This window comes from Oenanthe melanoleuca, chromosome 3 (genome assembly GCF_029582105.1).
Source record: "Oenanthe melanoleuca isolate GR-GAL-2019-014 chromosome 3, OMel1.0, whole genome shotgun sequence".
NCBI lineage: Eukaryota > Metazoa > Chordata > Aves > Passeriformes > Muscicapidae > Oenanthe > Oenanthe melanoleuca.
Window position 1 is genome coordinate 106,480,948 of NC_079336.1, and position 23,096 is coordinate 106,504,043.

At 39.0% G+C, this 23,096-nt stretch overlaps 1 protein-coding gene across 14 annotated transcripts in view; it reads left to right on the plus strand.

Annotated features, from left to right (window-relative positions):
* The window catches only part of EHBP1 (EH domain binding protein 1), a 207,846-nt gene that overhangs the window by 72,881 nt on the left and 111,869 nt on the right, over positions 1–23,096 (plus strand). For all 14 annotated transcript variants that reach the window (XR_008840253.1, XM_056488867.1, XM_056488854.1 and 11 more), the window contains exons 6-9: positions 5,271–5,452; positions 7,311–7,450; positions 14,079–14,201; positions 22,236–22,488. Coding sequence is in view for 13 of the 14 variants with exons in the window: in XM_056488867.1 (XP_056344842.1) it covers positions 5,271–5,452; positions 7,311–7,450; positions 14,079–14,201; positions 22,236–22,488 (698 nt within the window). In the remaining variant the exon portion in view is untranslated. The remainder of the gene's footprint in view (positions 1–5,270; positions 5,453–7,310; positions 7,451–14,078; positions 14,202–22,235; positions 22,489–23,096) is intronic.

Here is a 23,096-nt window from a genome sequence, read left to right on the forward strand (position 1 = left end):
TCATCATCTTCCCAGTAAAAATGAGCTGTTTGTTTTACAGCTGTGGTTCAGGCTCTCTGCACTTAGTTCCTTAGAGTATTTTAGTCCTGTTTGCTGTAAAGCACCTCTTCACTCGGGAATGATGGGGATGATTCCTAGACAAGGCTTGTGGTACATAGCACTGCTCCACTTTGTTCTCCTTGCAGAAGGAGATCAGGCTGTGGGAATCCTTTATGCCAGGCAGCTATTTATAGAAGGATGGCACCTCCTGTCCTGTCTAGTAAGTTTTGGGATGCCTGACACTACACAGTCAGGAATGTTGTGGCAGGAATAATGCATGGTTGCTTTACTGAAAAGGAATTTGTGTGATAGATGGGTCTGGCCCTGTATTTGTGTCAGTAAATGCAGCTTCATTGGCTTCATTTGAACTGACTGCAGTTTGGCCAGTGTTAATTTTCCCTTCTCTGGCCCCAGACTTTGCAATATGATGGTCATTTGAGGGTTTGTGGAAGTAACTTAAAATGCTGGGGAGGGATAGTGTTGGGGACTGCTCCTTGAAAAAACATCCACAGCCTTTTGAAACCCTGTTTGCAGTCCGTGTCTGTGTTAGTGCTGTCAGTCCCCAGGCTTTGGCTGAGCCACCAGCAAGGTGAGAGCTCATCTGAGCCTGGCTCTGCACTCGCAGCTTGTGATTCCTGTGGCTTCAGATTGACTGGAATTTGTCTTTCTGATGGCACCTCTGAATTGCACTTCTGTTAGTATCTGAGGTGACAATGTTTTTAAAATCTGTGCAAACACAAAGAGCATGCTTAGAAATTGGGAACTACCCGAGTTCATTATTACTAATACTCATCTGTACAAAAAAGGAATGCATCTTTTATTGATTTACTGAGTATTGCTTGTTCTACATATTTCTTTGTCTGAATTCAGAAATCAAAGTACTCCAGGGAACTGGGAAATATTTCTGTTTTCTATATTAATTTTCATTTTGCTAGCTTCGAGTTTGTCTTCTTATTCCAGATTTTTAATAATTTGATTACATTTTTCCTGAAGTACCAGGATGCACAAGTATCAACCACGGAGTGGGCACAGTGCAGAGCCAGCCATGTGCTTCATCCTGCTGCTTTGCCAGCTGGAAACAGCCGATACAGCTTGATGTACTGCCCAGATAGGGTTACTTCACCCAAAATATGATGGATATTTGAGGCATTTTGGGGACTGTGGGGAGTAGGAGGAGGAGACTGTCAAGGGAAGTGAAGCACTTGTGTGAGAAAAGTGTAGAATACAAGAGCAGAAATTCCCCAACACAGAATAGAAAGTTGGAGAATTATTGCTATGTGTTTATGTGCAGGTTTTACTCTTCTGGAGTGAATTACAATGATCACTTCTGCAAACAATGTACTTGTAACATACAGATTTCTCTTGAGCCTTTAGTTGATCCAACACAGACATTATTCTGTTCTGCAAGAAGACAGGCCTGCTGTAATTTCTGCTAACATACCAAGTAGTTATATTTTTAATCATTTATTAACACTTTGTAGGAGAATGGCACTTTTTTTCCTCAGTGTGCTGTTTCACTTGCTAGAACTATACAGTAACAAACATGAAATAACAAAAAATGGTTGTTAACCAGTTCTCCACATATTCTCTTACGGGTCCAGCAGTGCCCATTCTCAGCTCTCAGTAGGATGGTTGAGCTGGAAGATAACATAGAGGTATTTGTATCTTGCTGGCATTGTATGTTATCTTCTGTCTTTGTGCAACATTCAGGTATCCTAGCTGATTTTATTTGCATAAAGCATTGCTTTTCTTAAAGGGTTTCCAAATTGCTGTTTTCTTACAGAATGCACTCCATCTTCACTGTTAAGTGTTGTATTTTATCACCTCTATTATTGCGTTGGATTGTTTCTCTCTTGTGACTTCAAAATTGACTGTTCATGCCACCCTTTCACAAAACAGGATGTGGCAACCCTGGCAGTCACATGAATGTAAAACAACTGGAGGCATAACAGAGCCTTACACTTAAACTTTGATTATATAGGCAAAAGCAGGAAAGTTGAGCAATTAAAACATTTGCACTGGGATTCCTGCTTGGCTTTCCACGTGCTCATATGAGACACAAGAAACACCAGATCAGACTTTTGCCATTAGATGGATATTTTTTATTCAGTATCCTACCAAAGTGGGCTTCTCTTTGGAGTAACTCATTCTAGCCTAGTGCCCAGCTGTTCCTGGTTACTCTGCTTGTAGGTTTGTTGTCTACTCCATTCTTGGATTATTTTATCCCTGCTAATTTACAAATTATTTGTCCTTCTGCAAGAAAATGTCTCTGTGTTTCTGGGGCAGCTCAGAGTCTACTATAGGAAGCATGTAGATTTTTCGGAAGAAAATGCTACAGTCTTTGTAAGAAGTGGTTATTAGCATGCCCTGATGTTTAAAGACAATCTTTTAAAAGTTGGTTGTGTATCAGAGTAGAAAACATAATCCATTGTGAAATCAGTCATGGATCTAAGAAGCTTGAGAATATTCCTTTAAGGTGCAAAAAGACTTCCCCATCTACTTACATACTAAAACCATGTAAGGCCAAACCTGTAAAGTTTAAAAGGACAAAACATTGCAAAATTCTAACAGACTTCACTTTCTGGAAAAGTAGGAGGATATACTTAAATTTTCATGTGAAGCAAAATAAAACTTGAAAGATCAGGCACTGTCTATTTTTGTTTGAGGGTTTTGGTTGGATTTTATTTTCTTTTTGTATGATAAACTTACAAATTTGGATTTTTGTAGGCAATTGGAACTTGGAAAGTCAGCCTCTGTCTTTGGCCCACAAAAATGTTATGAAGTTAATTAATTTCTTAGGAAGACTGAACTCGATTGCCAAGTGTATCTATTTCTTCACAGCACATCAGGATATGTAGAGATAGGAAAATCTTCTTGCTCATGGCTGGCTTCTTCCCTTTGTCCTGGCACACTGCTGTCTGCATTCTCATCTCCTTTTTCCTCTACATCAGCTAACACCAGAAGATTCCATTAGGAGTTGTTGATGATCATCTTCACTGGGAGGACTTTGTCTCTTCCTTATTCATGGCTCTTATTCACTCTCTGATCCAGATAATCTGAAGGTGCAAATGACAAGATGATCATTTGTACAATAAGTAGATACTAAGTGAAAATGTAATTGCACATGATTTCAAAATTCTTCTGCTTTCCTATCTGTGTCTAGCTTTTGCATGCTTGCAAGTTTAATGTTGTGTTCTTTCTCTTCACTTCAGAACCACCACTGAATTGGAGATTGGGTTGGCTTATCTTGTTTCTTTGACTTTTTTAGTAAAATTTATTTGATAAAGTCAACATGCACCTGACTTACCCAATAAGATGGTGTGTTTGCAACAAGAGAAAGTTGCTCTGCCCCCAGGTACCCCTGTTTTTTGGAGTCACTGAAGCATATTGGTATTTCCTATAGTGCTTCCCCCGAGGGACCTAGTGAGAGGTCTGTGAGTTGCTCTCATGGCACTGGGTGCATGTAACAGGTGAGCCAGCACTGAGAAGGCATTTGTAGCTACACAAGGAATTAAATCCAGATCTTTATTGAATTGGAGATGTTCACAGCTGCTAAGAAGTGTTTTTTGTAGTCAGACTGAGAGGAGCATTTCAGAATATAGGCATGGTGTGGCTGATCAATGATTCATTGGGAAGGCTGCAAGCAAGTACCCACATTCATGATTTGTGCTAAGATCTGTTGATCTTGCTGAGATCAACATCTTACTGACATCATCTACTATTCCAAATCTTCCATGATGAGTTGTCTAAGATCCTGTTGGGTGTAGATGCCTGAACAGGTGCTGCAGTAAACCTTGCATTTGGTGTAATGATTTGTAATGTTAGTTATTCTAAAGGTATGATACAATAACAGATTATTGTTGTTCATATCTGTGTAATAATGGAAACTCCCTGATTGTACTTTCCATTTTACACATTGTCAGAACCTTGGACCTTAATCTTGCTCTTTGATTGACAACTGCAGCCAGGGAATGAGCACTCGTATTGTTTGTGAGAGTCGCATCTGTTCAACTTGATTCAGCTGAGAGTATTTGCATATTCTTAAGTATTTCTTCTGAGAGGGCCTAAATCCTTCTCAAGTGTTTGATGCATTTTTGAAATTCATTCATAAGGTATCTACATGCACTAATAGTTCTGTATAATATTGCTGTGCATAATCTGTCAGATAAGGCTAGTTTTTTTAAACAAGGTATTCTTTGGGGATGACATATTACATTCTGACTTATTCTACTGGGCAGAAATGTCAAGTACTTTGAAAAAGGATGCTTGAATGTTTTGATTGAATTAGTATTCTTTATTCAACACAAATTGTCAACTGCAGTAAAATGTAGTCTTATTGTGAGAACATTTTTCAAAAGAATTATTAGCAGGGTTTTTTGTTTTATTTTTTGTTACTGGAGCTTTTTTACATATAATCATTCCTTTCCTACTGATGCTGATATTAGAATAAGGTAGATTCTTAGATGCATTTTAGATTTAATAATCTGAATTGCTAAACCACATGCAACACTTTTATATTGAAATACAACTTAGGCTTTTCAAATAAAATGTTGGCTTTTATCTTTATCTATTTTGCTCTTTATTTTTTCGTTGCAAAACTTTTATCAGTATTTTTGGTAGTGTTGGCAACTTTAATTTCAGAAAACCTTTCGGTCTTGATAGTGCATGTACAGCACTAATGAGGAGAGCCACTGCTCTGAAAAATATTCAGGTATTATATTTGAGCATGGAACACAAACCAGATGAACTCAAACCATTATGCAAAGAAATACATGCATGGTTGAAACCTATGTCTTCTATAGGCTGGAAGTTCCAGTGCAGAGCTATCCAAGTTTGGACCAAGTGTGTCCAATTTGCTGTGAAAAGAAATGAAAATATATTCCCAGGAGTTTAACTGGATGTGTGCTGTTGATCTTCTTCAAGCTCAAGCCATCAAGCCATTAAAGACATCCTAGATCTCATAATGGAACATCACTAATCACAATGGACAACCTTTTTTTTTTTTTTTCCAATTGCACTAAGAAGGTGTTCAAAGCTCCACCACCATTAAGTGACTGGCATAGTTTAAGAAATGGTTTTCTGTTGCTCGACAGGACCATAGTGATTTTTTGAAAAATACAAAATCAAAAAAAACCCTACAGATTTAATTAGTACATTTTTTGTTTTGTGCACGTGCAGGTTTTAGTGTAACAGCACATTTTGCATTAGCTTTGTTTTTGTTTTGCTTTCAGGAATCTCCTTCTGGACGTAGAAAAGCGCTTGCCACCAGCAGCATCAATATGAAGCAATATGCCAGCCCCATGCCTACACAGACAGATGTCAGGTTAAAATTCAAGCCTTTGTCTAAGAAAGTGGTATCTGCCACACTACAGTTCTCCTTATCTTGTATTTTCCTGAGGGAAGGAAAAGCCACGTAAGTTGTTGTTTGTTGGGGGTTTTTTAAAACCAGATAGCCTGCTTTGTGTTGCTTTTCAAAGAATCCTTTGGATAAAGAGCTCTTTCTGTATAGGATGGTGGAATTTGAGAGTATCCTTCAGCATACCTATCATTCCTGCCATACTTGGTTTCTTAACTGAGTAAAAGTTGTTTCTTACTCTGGTTTCAGCCTTGTGTTCTTCAGAGACAAATGACTTGTGCTCTACTCTTACAGACATTATAAATAACAACATCTTAAAAGTATCTACAGGTCTGAAATGAGTGGGAGTGTGTGTTTATGTGCATGTGTGTGTTCATCCAACAATACCCTGGGCAGATTTCAAGGGAGCCCACTGATATTTCACAAAGAATGCAATAAGAGCAAAGCCAGTTGGAAGATGAGGGCGGGTGGAGTCAGAGTTAAGATTTTGGGTTGAGCACAAGAACATCCTGTGGAAAGAGTTCTCTTGGGCACTGATTACCATCCCCTTGACTCACTTAATTCTGTTCCTTATTGAATTGGCCTTTGGAGGCCAGAGGATACAGATTATTTTTGCAGATACTGTAACCTCTCCTGCAATTTCTGTCAGATGTTAGATGTTGGATATTCATGTGGCTGGAGAATGGATTGTTTGTCACAGTACTGGTTTCAGCTAGGGTAGTTTTGTTTTTCCTTTCTGTCTCTAAAACATGGCAGTGAGAATGGCAGAGCAAAAAGAGGTTGATGGGGAAGCTACTGCTCTAATTGTTCTTCTGCCTCTTCCCAAATTTCCTTTTCTTTCCAAAAGGCTAAGAGTTTACTTCCAGCTTTCAGTATTCTGAATGCATTTGTAGACATTGCCCACTACAATACAAGTGCCCAAAAAATGTTGCATGAACAACTTTTCCAGGCTGCCATGCTAAAACATTTTGACACAATTTTTTTTTATCTGCATGCTTTGAAAGCCATAGATGCATTCCTTACTATTAACTACTATTACTATTTCCCCTCTCTGATTAACCTCTTGTGACCTACATCCTGGCATACCACATAAGAATGATCTTTTGAAGTATTTAGCTGTGATTTAACATGGTTAAAATGCAGCTGAAAATGAGAATAGAAAAGGTCAGCAGCTGATATGCTCTTAAACTTTCTTGGAACAAGCAGCATCCATTAACTATACTGTAAATAGCTATATTATGCTGTTTCTGGGTTTTGAGGCCATAATTTGTAAAAAAAGATCAATTTAAGTTTGCATGTGCCTTCTTCCCATTGAAATTAATAGTTTTCAGACTGAAGACTGTAAATCAGGTAAATTGTAAGTTACAGGGCTTTCATAGTACTCTGAACAAGGAATGTGAAAAAAGCTGCTTTTTGTGAAAGCATTGGTTTTCAATATGTGTAAATAAACACTGCCTTTTTAAAACCTTGTTAATGATTTCAGATATTTAGAAAAGGGATTTTAAATTATGTAACAGCATCAGGAGTTATGAATGAATATAGGTATTGCATGCAGCATGTGGGCAGTAGATCTGGCCAAGCATTTTCACTTTAACCGAAGCAGACCAGGCAAACATTTACCAGCCTTTCTGGGCTGGTTTAAAATTTTAGGAAGCAGTTGTTACCTCTTGATGCAAAGAATTATTTTTATTTCCCTTTACAGTTTTGTTAATTGGAAACTTTCCCTTCAGAAATGTATATACATTTATGAGTGTATTAATTTTGTTTTTTTCACTATATTCAAAATCAGATATTATATCATAGACCTCCCTGAAGAAAACATCAAAATATTTAAAGAATTTTTAAGAATGCAGTAGTATCAGATGTGGTATTAACAAGCTGCATTTTAATGCCTGGTGTGATATTTGTCATCTAGGGATGAAGACATGCAAAGCCTGGCTAGTTTGATGAGTATGAAACAAGCTGATATTGGTAACCTAGATGATTTTGAGGAAGACAATGAAGAAGATGAAGAAAACAGAGTCAATCAAGAGGAAAAGGCTGCAAAAATTACAGGTTGGTTTTGCCACAGGCGTTGTAAAATATAGTTTCCTTTGCTAATTGTCCCATGTTTTTTATCCTTATGCTGTATTTTTATTTTACTTCAAAAAAATCCTAACAGCCAAAACAATATTTGGGATAGCTTGGTTGAAGAGCAACCCATCCAGAAATCAACAGAATTTAATACTTGTGCATCCAAGAGTGTTGATTTGTGTCCCTTTTTTGGGAGAGAATGCACTAAGGAGGCAGCATTTTAAGGAATCAAAGAGCCAGTGTGAACAGTGAGCAGAAAAAGTGGAGGGAAAGGGTCAGTAAGCAAGGAGACAAGAGGAGAGGCTCAAGTGAAATAATGAAGGCAGTTTGTGAGAATAACTGCAAAATGAGTTGTGCCATGGACAGATATTGAGGTTCTGCTCAACAACATGGCAATTCCAGGCTGCATATTGCTGCCTTTTGGGTGGGGGTGTCTCATGGAAAAGAAATCAGGAGGCTGTTAAAGGACTTTAATGAATTTGATAGTGAAGTTGTTTGAAGTGAGATAGTGTAACCACATTTGAATTGCTGATGAAAATGCTTAGTGTGTCCAGGATAGCTGAACTAATCGAGGCAAGTCAGATCAGGATGAGATGATGTTAAATTGTTGGTAGAGATCAGTGTGTAGTGCTGCTCCAGGTGGGTTCTGTAGGAACTCTTTGTGTAAAGAATCAGAAAAAGAAAATTGACTTCTGGTGCCAGACTTCATAACTTACAATGCTCTTTTAAAATGTCTGAAATAAAGGGATCCTTCTCTAAAGTGGGGGAAGAGAAGAGCATCCCAAGCAGAGAAGTGAATTGTCAAATGAGTTCTTGAAAATTCAGAGGAACATTGGTTCAGTGTTATGAAACATTACTTTCATCACTTCTTTTTGAGCTTTCATTGCAATCAAAAGGTTCAGCCTGAAGCAGTTATTACTTAGTTACATTTAGTGTTGTGAAAGGATGCAAATATGTTTTCTGTATGCTTTACATATTCAATTAAACATTTTTTTACCCTGGCCAAATCTCTAGTTATGCTTTATGTGTCTGGCACAGAGCATGTTGGAAAGTCTGGAATGAAATATCTGAAAAACTAAGATAATGTATTCTTGGTCAGGGAGCAGAGATATACCAGTCTGGTCACACTGAAATCATTCTGCGAGGTTGACTTCTTTCCCAGTGTAACCAGAATAAATCAGATCACAACATCAAACAAAGCCTGACATGTTCGCCAGGCCATTGGATAATCACAGAGAAGGCCAAATTAAGGAGAGGTAATTTTCAGTCTATAGAAACTCCTGTGCACAAGGGTGTTATTAGGATCTGCCTGGGTACTGCAGTGGGGACTACAGAAAACTCATATGCAGAAGGGCAGCAGGTGAAACACTTGATTTTGCAGCATTCAACAAGGCTAAAAGTGATTCCTAAACAAGCAAAAATCTGATCTAGGTTAGACTAGGCTATCTACTATCCTTTGGGTATGGAGTGAACATCTCTGGAGATAAATGAAAAGGGTGAGCTGGCTGATGTGCAGCACAAGCTATTTTAGAGTAATTTCAGCTTTTCCACCTGCTCTTGCAAAGGCCAAAATTATCTGTTCAAAACTAACAATACCTCCTTGAGTGGCAGAAGTAATAAATACTTCTGGAATACACAGTTTCTGTGCCATGCTCGGCCTGCTTTGTTTTCCACCCATACAAGATGGGAGCGTTGGGTTGGCTTTTTTGTAAATGAATCATGACGTGGGGAAGATCAGCCTGGGACTTTTTCTTATGTTGGTTACAACAGCTGAGTTGCTTTATGAGCCTGGCTAGCTTTTCTACCTTTGAGAAGGAAAGGGATGTTGGAGGGGAATGAGTGCATGCAATTTCCCAAGCAAATGGGAGAACATAAAACATAGGGCAGTAAGTAAACATAAATAAATAAGATGTAAAGTATCTATTTCAACATGTGTTCAAGATTGATTTCATTGGCAGTTGCAGTGACTCCTGTAATAAATACAATGAATGGGGAAAGCTAGGAGAAGAGCTGAGGAAGCAAGGGAGAAAGAGGTAGGAATCATTTTAGAAAAGCAGGGAAAAAAAATTTAGAAAGAAGGAAATGTAACAAAATGATGTAGCGAAGAGCTCTTTCAAAAGCAGAGTTCACAAAATACCATAAAGTTAATTGAGGAAGTTACATAACCCTTTTGAAAGCTTGCTGCTACCAACATTTTCTCCTCTTGTGCCCTGTTGGGTGTTGGCAGCTGAGGAGCTGGAATGCTTCACTGACTCAGAGTGCCCCCGGCAAATCCCTCACCTCGGTGCGCCTGTTTTCCCAACTGTAAAACGGGGATCCTGCCTGTAACACCTCACTGGAACGATGGGAGCAGTACACAGTTAATGTTTGCAATTGGGCCAGGAATAAGTAAAGTGCAAGTAGCAAGAGGGAGGGATTATTCTCCTACCTTTGACTGCAGGTTTTCTCACAGAAGCGAGGGATGACTTGATGGCTGAAAAGTTATCATTCACAAGGCGCAGCTGCAAGAGGTGGTGCAAGTCTTTTATCAGACACTGCTCCTTTTTGCAGTGTACACCAGTTTTTGTTGGTTTTATTTGTGGGGTTTTTTTCATTGTGCCAAAGTTGCAGTTTCATAGATGAGCATATATATCCACTGCTGGGAGAACAAGAGAGGTCTGCTGTGTGGGGCTCTAGATGGTGCAGGTGAGTTAGGAAATGCTGCTTCTCTTCCTTGATGGGTTGCCTAACTTTGAGTAGGTATCTGTGCCTCTGTTTCTTCAGCTATGAAGTAGGTGGTGCAATACTGACTGACCTCAAAAGCACTGTGGAATTTGGGGTGGTCAACATGAAATTGTTGACCAAACTGAAAGATGTTTTCCATTCCAATCACTATTTTCACTTGGAGAAATCTCCTTCCATCTCAGGCTTTCCCCCTCTTCCTTCTCAGTATTTCTTGTTGAAATTTTTGATGTGTAAAAGCTGGATCTCCCCCAACTGTTCTGTGTGAAGTTGAAAATTGTTTGTTGCCATGAATTAAGTTTCAAATATTTCATTTTTACACTGTCAATATACACAGATTTAAGCTTCCCAGAATTATCCTTAGTCTTCACAAGACATCCCATACTTGAAGAAAATGTGCTTCATAACTCACAAACAGGGCGGTAATAAATATGTTGCTTCTATAAATGTTTTAATTCCTACTTAGAGCCTCATGCTGGGGTTAATAGCTGCCTCCTGCTCCATCTTCCTGGGAGCACAGTGGATGTCCTGGGGCACCACATGGGATCAGCAAAGTGCCCATGTGCTGCCTATTGCAGGAGTCTGAATCCCAGCATGTTTTGAGAGCAAGCTTCTGGATAACAATATGTGTAACTTTTTTGCAATTTGCAAAACTATACCTCTCCTGACAACTTCTGGTACAATTACTTTTTTTCTTTGTCAGGATCACAAAGCTGCTTGGGAGAAAAAAAAAAAAAAAAAAGAAAGAGAGAAGAATAAAAAAAACCCCAAAAACCAAACCAGTGATTTATGTGACATACTTGTAGAACAAGCTAATGTGTGTTTGTAGATAATGAGATTTATAAAAGATAATATAGGATATAAATCTCCAACCTACCATTTCCATACTCCAAAATATGACATAAACCATTTAATATTGTAATGAGAAACATTGTAGTGCATATGGGTGTTTAGGTTGGCAGATAAGACCAGGTGATTCAGACCACATCAAAGAACTCCCTCCTTTTAAAGCTCTGAACTTAATTTGTTATTTTCTGACAATAAAAACTGAATTATAATTGTTTTGGGTTTTTTTTCACATGCTGACATAATAAATTGTAAATCATGTCAGCATCTGAGCCTGTTTTTAACTACTAATTCGTTAGTACTGCTGTTTTATGAGGTCAGCTCCATTTTATTTGAGTACAGAAAGGTGTGTTCCATTGCCTATCAAGTCTTAAAAATTCACAGAAAATAGTATTATATTATGCAGATTTCTCAGAAAGCTAAGTTTTGGGGCAGTTTTGGTGTTATTTTTTAGGATAATAATCTTGTCTGTTGGAGCTAAAAATAAGGAAGTGAGGATGATTAAGTTAACTCTATGGAGACAGATATAAGTGTAATCCCTTGTAAGCAGATTTATCAGAATCAGTTGGGAGATGCATTACAGAGGAATTCTGCTTGGGGCTTGTCACTTTCAGCATTTAGGATGTTCAGTAGATGTTGGCAGAGTGGGTCATTTTCCTTGGTAATTTGCAGATTGGCATGCCTTTGCAAAGAAGTTTAAATTTGCCAAAGAAGTTTTTATCCATGTGGCAGAAATATTATCAGATTCTGGTCCTCTTTGGCCTTGAGGTTCTTTGTGCTGTCTGTCAAGGCATGAAATCAGAAGGGGTGTCAGTGTATCAGCTATGAAAAAGCATGAAAAAGCCCCCCCTGACTAGGAAGTTCTGGGTGGCCATGAGCACCAACATGAGTTGGGACAGCCAGGATACTACTCAATTTTTACCTCAGTTCGATATCTTGATCCCTAAAACTGGTTCATTTAATAAACTTTTCATTAAACAAATTTTGCATTCATAAACAAAAGCCAGAAGAGAAAAAGTCAAGTTCAAAACAGCACTATACTAAAAGTGTTATTGAGTGGTAACTTGTGTACACAAGAAATGAAACTTTAAAGGAGATACAAGAATGACTGGCATGAAGCTTTAACTTGGCTGGTGACACCAGAAGGCGTCATCCATTTATTTCATTGGGAAAAGACAGGAGATGAAAAAGACTGTCAGTGGGGCAGTGATACTCAACAAGCAGGATCATCTCTTCTGCACAGGTTTCTCTTGCCTGTTTGTCATCTGGAAGGATGAGGAAGGCTGTCCCCTCTCCATAGAAGCTTATGCTCAGGTCTCTCAGAGATGCCCCAGGCTCAATCCCCATTACTGCAGAAACTCCATTTGTCAGATGCTGTGCATGGGACTGTGTTAGGTGGGAGCAGAGAGGAATTTTTCCCTGTGGGCCAGGAGCCACTCAGACCTAGTTGTTTTTTGTTTCTTTCCTTCCAGAATTATGGAATCATCTCCATCTTGACTAGAATTAAACATTAACACATTTTAAAAATTACTAGTTCATGGTAATTTAGAGCTCTCCACTATGGACAGAAGGTAAAATAGGATTTTAACAAACAGCAAGGTGTTACTTACATAGTATGGCAGTGAAAATTCAACCAAAATATGCATTCAATTTGCATTCTCCTGGCACAATACTGATCATGTATTTTAGAACTATTTAGGTAAATTCAGCTTGTCATAGATCAGAATGTAATGATGACTAATTGTAAATGTTAAATAATGAGAGTGAGTATATAAATAAAAAAACATGAAAATGCATCCTGTATAGGCTAATTTTCTGTAACCTTAAGGGTTTAGGAGGAAGATAAATTGTTCTGGGGCTGGTTTGTGTTGATTTACAATGTTTTCATATTCAGGTTTTCTTCATGAGCAGGAAAAAAGCTTGAAATTATATCTAGTACATCTATCTAAATTTTCAACTGATGTGCATAATACTCGTCCTTGTAAAACTAACTATTGTTGCTGACACCATAACCTTGCTAGGTTTTGTTTATGTCTGGTTAACTGGGTTTCATGTTAAATTACCCCTGGAGCACCTACACAGGTACTTTGCTGTAGTTATATAATTGTAAGGACTCGTTCTAAATCTATTCTTTTACCCTCTCTCCCTTGCTCTCTCTGGTAACAGTGTTCGTTCCACTTCTGTTTCATTAAATGCCCTTGCCTTACGTTTGTCTTGACTGGCTTCTATTTACAGAAATTGTAAACCAGTTGAATGCTCTGAGCAGCTTAGATGAAGATCAAGATGACTGCATAAAGCGAGCAAATATGCCTTCAGCTAAATCAGCCAGTTCCTCTGAAGGTCTATGAGCTTTCATCCTTTCTTTCTGTTTCTGATTGTATTTACTGTGACCCATTACCTTTTGACTCCTGCCTGTATTCAGCTGTCAGTTTTATCTCTGTGCTTCCACCCAGCATGACTCTCAGTAATTTGTAGTGCATCCAACAGGTAACAACATGATAGAGAAAGAGCCTGTCTCCACTACAGCTCCGTTGTCATCTGATAATGAACAAGAAAGAAAAAAAATACCAAAAAAAGAAAGAGAAACCACCAGACCCTAAGCTTAAAACATTAGTTGTGTAGTCAGTAATACTTGACCTTTCTAAAGTGACAAAATGTTCTCTCTCTGCTTTTATATGCACGTTACATCCAAAAATTAAAATTTCCTGCAGATAGTTAGTATGTATGTGAACAATCAAAATCACCATATTTAGCTTGTTAGATGTTTCACAACAATTATTTAACGAAGAAAAGAGAAGGCTTTTTTAGAAGTAATTTCTGTTACATAATGTTCTGATCAGCAAATAGAAGTTTCATTCATTTCACTTTTTTTTTTCCCCCTTTGTTGATGTACTTACTGGACTGTGTTAACTTAGTCGTGCAGTTCGTGCCATACCCTGGTGCTGTGTTTCGAGGGACTGTTGACAAGGGGCTTTTTGAGCTCCAGATGTGTTGGATAAACAGTTTGTATCTATTTTAAAACAATATTCCAATTTGTTTGTAGAGCTTATCAATAAGCTTAATTTTCTGGATGAAGGGGAGCAAGACCTGGCCAACTCCAGTACGAACCCTTTTGGTGATCCTGACACAGCAGAATTAAATCCATTTGGAGACCCTGATGTAGAAGGTAATGAATTTGTTTTACATTATTCGTTTCTACTTGCAATTGCTTTGTGAAACATGATTTTTATTTCTGTAGGGCTACAAATGAGATGTTTTAATTGATTAAATACAATTATTTTGTGTAGCACTGAGGTAGCAATAGCAATGATCCAGTTGCCACTAGAAAACTGATTTATCCTTTGAGGCATATTCTGTGTATTTGCCACTGGGGGCTACCAGTTGAAACAGGGACTTTTAGACCTATCAGGTGTGTTACTAGCACTCACCTTATATGATATGAATGAGCAACACACTCTGTCAGACAACCCTGCTCCACGTGGATGATGGTTTATATCATAATTTCCTTCACTGCAATCTTCACTGCATCACAGCGATTCTTGGTTAGCACTAATCTTCATTATTACAATTTAATTTTCTCTCTTTTATTCTTCCTTTTTTTTGCTTTTATAGCTTCCTCAGTTAAGCCTTCTGGCATTGTGCCTTGCACCACATGCTAGGTGTTAATCCCCTTTCCAGACTGACATGCCCATTCTTGTTCCATTTGGGTGAGATGTACAACCCCTGTAAATTTTTTATCTGATAAGAATTCGGCTGTAAGGCCAGAAGGGAGCACCAGGACAGCAGACATCTCTGCTGTCCACAGCTCCATGCCCAGCTATGCAGGCTCCCATCTGCTGGATGTATCACTTTTAGCTTGCACCTGCTCAAAAGGCTAATTCATAGTTAATTCCCAAGTTTGAAGCTGTACTCAACCTTTCCTGTTCAAAACTCCAAGGCTTTTCTTCCTACAGAAAATACCAGGTCACTGTAATGACGGTGGAGGAGAACCACACTGAGCAGGAGCAGCCCAGGGTGCAGCCAGGGGATTTCTAAGGTCAGGTCGAAGAGAATGAATTTCCAAGCTGCAGTTTCCACCTGTGTTCACTCACTTTCTTTGGACAAGCTGAATGTTTACTCACAGAACAGTTTTTCTGCCTTCAGAGTCCACAGAGAATGATGTGGGTGGGGATCAAGTCCTGTCATAATTTGACTGTGGTGTGACTCACAGCTTGTATTTCTGAAACAGGGACATTGCATGATCTTCTGGATTTGGCAACTGAAGCCATAAAGCCACTATCCTGGGCACCTTCCCCCTCCTATAAAATGGTCAGGTTTTTCTAGAGCTGCAGAAGTGAGTTGTTTCAGCTTCGTAGATACCAGTATATATGGATTAGGTTCTTATGTCCTAATCTTTGGCTTTGTTTCCTATCTGTTCCTGAACAGTGAATTTCTTTAGAATCATGGAAGGAAGCAGAGTAAGTGGGAATGTAAATCCCTGTGGTAGTCCATAAATAACTTGCTCTAAGAGACTCAGCCTATATTCCTTTCTTCCTTCTCTGCTTCATACAGAACAGCACCCTTATCCATGGAGAAAGCTGTACAAGTCCCATCCTACCTAAACTGCTTTTTCCAAACCCAGCTTTTCTTTCCTTTCCAGAGAGAACCCATGCTGGAAGAAAGCAGTGAGTGTTGTGGCCATAAAATACAGTGACTCTTTCTCATTTTGGGGACAAGGAGAAACAGCTGATGTTGTTTCTTAGTATGTTAACTCATGGGAAGCTCACTATGAGCAGCCTGCATCCAAGACATCAGCCTGCTTATGTTCCTAAAACACTCTCAGCATGTCAGGGGCATGTTTTTTTTCAGTTGATAGTGATTCTTCTGGTGATGTCTGACTTTACAGTCATCTTCAGCCAGAGGTGTGGACACTTTTCCATTTTTCTGGGTCTGTTCTATGTATTTCAGGCAGTTTCTGTGATCAGACTCTTGGGTCCCATCTACAGCTGTGGGCAGCAATGCTGAGTTGTTGGGTGTGTGAATACCAAGCATTACTCCCACGCAGTCACTGTCATGCAGCAGTCAACATACCATAACAGGACAGTGATTGGGATAAACAGGGTGTCACTAGATTCTTCCTACTGTGTCATAAGGTGTTGTTTTTTCGGGAGGAGTGGATCTTCTGTAAGGTTCATGTGACAGTGTCTTCCTGGAGCACTAAACCAGGGTGGAAGAATTGAAAGATCAACTGAAAGAATGATTTCCAGGCTATCAGACAAAGAGGCATTTTTAAAGCTTTTATGTTATGATGGGTGGCTCCTGAGGGACTCTTCTTTTTACCTCAGACACCTCTGAGAATCACTGGTTCTTCCAATCCAGACCTGTCTTGTCCCTATAATGGGACCTGGTTGTGTTCCCATTACCTTGCTTGGCCTTCTTGATGTATGCCTTTCCTCCAGTCTTCTTCCTTCATGGAAGGTTGAGGGACAAAAAAATGGTGCTGAGACAAATTAGAGAAGATTGTTTTGTTCTTCAGCAGCAGTGGAATCTGCTTTGTATTTCTGTGGCTAATTGCATCAGTGTCACTACATGGGGAGCACTTAGACATTACAGTTTTGGGGAGATTTCCCTTTGTTTTGAGGTGCATTTTGAGACTACACAATATCATATCTGTTCTCATCTTGTTGCCCAACTGCTGAAGGCTGCCTTGTTTGTGTCCCATTATTCACTCATGATTCTTCTATTCTGAGACCTCGGTGGAGCTTTTATTACTGCCATCTCTTTCTAGGAAGCTCTTTGAGACTGTGCCTGCTTGTTTGCTTTTGCATCCTGAAGTGAATGTAACCTTTTTGGTGGCCACCCCAGAAGCTTGAGAGCTTGACAGAGGTTCAGGAGTTTAAGGCAGGCTTTCTCCTACAGGCTTAAAGAGTCGCATTACCTGTTTCACTTGTCTTGTGATCTGCTTAAATCAAGAGATTAACTTTTATGTGTGCAGGGATGGAGTATTTTTTCTGTTCACTTACATGTTAGTCTCTTTATCTTTTTATCTGGACAAGGCATAATCTGGAATTTAGACTTTGCGAAAGTTCAGAGTCTTCTCTGAAGAATTTGTTACTTAATTTCCCCAAGACCTGCAGAGCAGCCAGCTGGAGCCTCCTTTCCTGAGTACTTTGCCATCAGATGAGGAGGCATGATGCGCTATTTGGCAGAGATATTCCAAGGATATTCCTATCAAGCCTGTAATGTGTGTGCTCAGAGTCACCCAGAGTATGAATATGTATGTATTGACAGTCACTCAAAGAGAAAGGAGGATTACTTGCCAGTAGATACTTGTTTCCTAGACAGATATTTCTTGTGCCTGTTCACAAATCAGCTACTTTCCCTCTATCTTCCTAATCCCATAATCACTTAACCCTGGGAATGTGGGGTGGAGAGAAACTAAAGGTGTGAGTGCTTCCATCACCCATGTGCACGCTGTAGGTGTGGTGCATGGCAGAGGGTCATCAGCAAGCTGGCTCTGAATGCTGCTGGGATTTAAAAAGTCCTCAGTGTCAATGATTTTACACACACAGCAGGGTGAATGTGCATACAAACAACTCATCTCAAAAAAATCTTCAGATGTGTTTCTTGGTTGATATGTCAAATTGAGGCTTATTCCCTCTCTATCTAGTAGGTCAGCTAGGCATTAGAAATCTGGGAAAATCAAAAATAATCTCTTTGAACAGTTTATCTCTGCAGCTTTATACTTGACAGCCTTTGCATGAGGACTGCCTTTTGGATTTTTAGTCACTGTGCAACAGAATTATAAAATCAGTTAATTTCTGTGCAAAATATTTACTTGGGGAAGTCAACATATATAACAGATGAAAGTAGAAAACCACAACACACTTTCATCACTCCAAATATTTTTTTTTTAGTTTGGTGGGGAATACAAGTTTTAAAGTTGTGTATGACCAATACAACACACATGAGACTTGAGGGTAACTCTTTGCTGGCACCCCTTGTCATTTAGACCACTTCAGCATCATCTTTCATCACCTTGTGTGTGGACTTCTGAGCTCTCTGCAGCATGTTTTACACTGAAAAAGAAAACAGTGTTACAATGCAGCAGCAAACCCCAAATCATTCCAGAGTAGCCCTATACACAGAGCACCAGAGGAAGCAACTGAGAGGAAAATGATGACTCTGTCCCTTCTATTTCTTCATGAAAAGCAGTGGGTTGTGAGTGTATGAACAAAAGGATCAGAAGATCAGCAGTGGTGTGTGGGGATGTCAGTCATTACTGTTTCTAGAAGCACTGGGCAGTCCATCTGCACTCTGTGCTGTTTACTGGGTGCTCCCATCCCGTGGTGCCTGCGTGCCTGCCTGCCAGTCAGGCAGCCAGTGGCGTAACCGAGCACCTTTCTCATGTGGCTGCTTCTTTCATCCTCTGCCAAGGGGAAAGTGGTGTGCGCCATGTTTTGGTGGAGGTTTTGTTTGGTTTTAAGGGATGTGTCACAATATGTTTGTGTTACAAAAGGCAAGTGGGTTGAAGGGCAGGGTGATTTCTGGAGATGCTCTGGCTGATTGTGCAGATAGCTAGTGCCAGAATGATTATTATCACAAACAGTCTTTCTCAGTGGAGTTAGGGCAAGTAATGTTTCCAGAATCTGGCACAAGAGCAGCTGGTGCTTCTGCTGTAGTAATACTTCTACGTCTCTTGTTGTCACTCCTACCCCTGTGGCTTTATTACTTAATCCTGCAAAATTATTTTATATTTGACCCTTTACATGCCAAACTGCAAGCATCTTTTTTCTTTTTTAATTTATATTAAAAAAGGGTAGAGGCTGGAGTCCTATGTGGAGCTATGATGAATGATGTGGGGAAAGCAGGGGAATCTGTGCTGCCTTCTGAATGTTAAAGCAGCTTCAAGAGGGAAATAGACCCCTTCTAAGCTGCTGTATGTTCAGCCTGCCAAAGTGCCCTTCTCAGCATCATTAGCTCTTTGAGAAAATGAGTCTGTTACAGATAAGTGACAGGTGACAGTGGGTGTGGCTTTAAGAGCAGTGCTGTTGAGTCATCATCATAACAACTTAATTTGTTATAGAGAGGCTTATGATGACCAACATTTGACAAAAAAAATCGTTCTAAAAGGTTTCAGAGATCCCATGGGAGAGAACCTGTTTGGATTCAGGTGGGAACCTTCCCTGTGTGTGGGGACACTGAAGAAAGCAGAAGGGGAAGGAAAATAGTATCCTGGAAGGGAAAAATAGAGGAAATAAGTAGCCAAGTTAAGTGGATTCTAGCTGAGCCTCTACAAAATTCTGCCTGTAAAAGTGTCTTGAGAATGATATTTTTAGAAGCTTTTAAAATTTCAACCTTCGTGTAGAATTTTGTGAAATATTTTAGTTATTAACAAGCCAGAGGTGTCTGAGCACTTGTACATAACACTGTGTATGTGTATGGCCAAACATGTAGTTCCTGTTGAGCCAATAAAAAGAGAAATAATTTTGTCATAGTTAGGGTTACAGCACTTGATCTAGTGTTGAAATAGAAAGAATTGCAAAAACTATTTGCATTGCCCCTCTTAATTTATCAGATTTAAACAAACATTTAACTCATTGTTTCCAGGAGACACTTAAAAGCAAATTAAAAATAAAAGCTTACATCATAGTTTTAAGAGGTTGTTTCCCAGAATGTTTTTAACTTCAGGATAGATTACTGACTTTCCTTCTTGTGTGTTACCAGGTTTCCCTCAGATATGATAATGTGTATTTATCAACAGATTCATGTGCAGGTGGAATGATATGGAGTTGCAGAAGCAGCTATTTGTAGTTGTCCACTCTCTTGCTAAAATATTCTGATATCTGAGCAAAGTTTAAAGTAGTAAAAAGTTTGGTTAAAGCTTTGTCAATAAGCCACACTATTTGAACAAGGTATTGGTCCTTTTTTTCTGCATTTCATTAGTTATTTTTGCTTTTTGTATGTAACTGTCTTCTGAGGACACATCTCCAAAGCACTTCTGCTTGCTCTGGTTCATCAAATCATGAAATGTATTCTGACTACCATGAGCTTCAAGGTGTGGTATGTGCAGTATGTACTGTACATATACTATATAGTGAGGGTGGAATTTTTTGACTCCTTTGACTTTAAAAACAGTTTGGACATATGCCTGTAAGCTTTGAGTGTCAAGGAGTCAGCTCAGCTGCAAATACCCACACTGAGGACATCTCAGGGCAAGCAGAGTGGAGCTTTTGCTTGCCTTGGCCATCTGCACTGGACACTGGAGTGACCTAAGTCTATATAGAACCATTTTTCCAGTTTAGCTTAAAATAAATGAACAAACACATTTTAGATACTGGGCTCTGCTCTGATATATTTAATCTGTAGTACTCTGAAGGACTCTTGCTTGATTTGATCATATTTGTGTTTTTAAGAATTTCTGCCTTAGCTGCTTTATTTTCCCTTGTCAGTTAAGCTATAGACCTTCAATATTATTTCACTGTGGCTTTCTCTGAAGCAGCTTTCTTAAAAGGAGGGGGGCTTATGATCACATCACCACATAAACTAGGGTTAATACACATCACCTGCTGTGCAGTAACTACTCTGTCTCCCAGGATAAGTTCCCAGTAGTTTATTCCCTTCTCTTGAGGGATAAGCATTTTTTTTCTGGGGTGGGAGTGAGCACATACACTACAGCTGACATACTGCAAACACTCCCTGACTTTTTCCTGCAGTTGTATGTTCGTGCTCCAGCATGGGTCTCCTCCACAGGCTGCAGGTGGATCTCTGTAGTCCTGAAAAGAGCTAAAGCCTTTCCTACTCCGAGCCTTTGCCCTGATTAGTGACAGGTCTGGTGCATGGATAGGTGAAGTCACTACCTGCAGCTAGGGATAATATTCCTGTCCAACTGGGAATGGCTCTGGTTCACTCACACTGTAACTTAGAGCTGTTCACCCTGCATGGTGTGGGGCTTTCCATCACCTTGGGCTATGCTAATGGCTGGGTTCAGGGTGAACTGGATTTTTGCTGTCAGGGTAGAGAACACTCACATTTTCTAGCAATTCACCAGGATTAGCAGCTTTGGTACATCATCCATCCAAACTCACGTAAGCACAGTGCTTTCCTTTGTTCATTGTGTGACTGGAGATTTTTTCTTCCCAAGTATTTCTTCAGGGAAAAATCCACTTGGTAGTCTATCTTTTTATTTTTTAGACTCTAGCTACAAATAACTTTTAGAGTTGCTCTGTTAAACCTTAAAAGTATGTTTAGTCCAGTTTAGTAACCATACCTCTGAAAAACATACACTTTTCATTAAGAATAATGTGGATATGGTTATTAAAAGTTAGGTTTTAATGACACTGCATTGAAGTTCCTATTTGTGTAGATTTTGAAAGTACATCACCTCCAGTATTGAACAGAGCAGCTGCTTATTGGATGCTGCAAGAAGAGTAAAATTAACATTACTAAGTGTCTTTGTAACAAGTTGTATTGCTGTATGGGCATTTGCATTATTCAGTATCCAGAAGCCATTCACTTTAGAATAACAGACACCTCAGAAAAGATATTACACAGAGAACAGCATGCAGCTCCACCTTGCCAATAACTTTTTTGTTGTACAGCCCAAATAAAAGATGAGTGATTTGATAAGCTGTCTCTTTAGGGTTAATTTAAATTCATTTTTACAGTGAGATTATATATTGTTACCGGGGGCACACGTGTTTTGAAATGTAATTACTGGTCATACTTAATAGCTGATTTTTAGTTCAGTACTTTTAAGAAATTAAAAGGCCACCTACTTACTTGTGATACTTACTATCACAATTTTTAAATCCAGTAATATTATAAAATATATAATGTCTTTTTTCTTTATTAAAAGCGCAAATAAATAATTAGGAACCTTTTGTTATGACACAAGTTGGCTAATAGTTTATGAAAATGTTTTAATATCTGTTGTGATGCCATTTATATGACAAAGAAGAAGACTAGTTACCAATGTTGAAAGAGCTGTAGTAAGTGAGAAAATGAAGCCTTTTCAATATAGTCTAAATTAAAAGACCTCTTGAAAGACCTATTTTTGAATAAACAAGCATGAAAATTCACCTAAGGCTGTAACTTTATTGAGAGTTAAGAAGTAGACCTTTTCATATGCCTTTAAAATATAACAGTCTGATAAAATTTTTTCAAATTTTTAATTAGTTCAATCTGTTTAATGGTGGTTTTTTTTATTATAATTTGGTAGAACTTCACCCTAAGAGAGCTTCGTCTTCAAGGGCAGAAGAAAGTTTCGATGTTGACAGTTACAATCCCTTCAAGGATGAAGATGCCCCAGAGTATTTAAATCCATTTGATGAGCCAGATCACCCCCCTGAAGCACCTGCAAGTGTAAGAGATTCTCCTCCACAACCTGCAAAAAGGAAAAGCATCAGGCCAGTGGATATGAGCAAATACCTCTATGCAGATACCTCTAAAGCAGAGGAGGAAGAGCTGGATGAGTAAGTATGATTCTCTGTCTTTCAGCAGCTTTGCAGGCATTAGTAGTGGGATCCTCAGCTTAATCTTGAGGTGTATGGGGCTGAACCATGGGGATCCTTAATCACCTCCTTAGGACAGACTCATCCTTGGGCAGCTCAGCAGCAGGAAATACCATACCCCCAGGTCATGCTATTCAGCTGAACATGATCAGTGAGGAAACTTTCCTTTGCCTTATTGATAGCAAAGGACTTGATAGGGAGCAAGTCTGTGGACCTTTCTGACACTTCATGCCCTGACAATTGCAAATGAGGCAGAAATTAAAGGAGCAACAGATCTTGTGCCTTCCTCTCCTTTTTGCCATTGTTTTTACTACGTAAAATAATATTTTTTTGCCAATGATAACAGGAAGTTTGTTTTATCTTGATGCAGTATGTAAAAAAAGGAAGAGCATTTTGCAACCTGCATAGCACATTTTTGAGAATCTCATAAACTGAATATATATGGGAAAGATAACACCATATGTGCTTACTTAGGTTGTTTCTTTCAGCATGACTACACATAAAACCTTTATAAACTCACAGTGACTGCCTTGTATTATAGTATAGAAATTATGAGGAAGGGAGAGCTT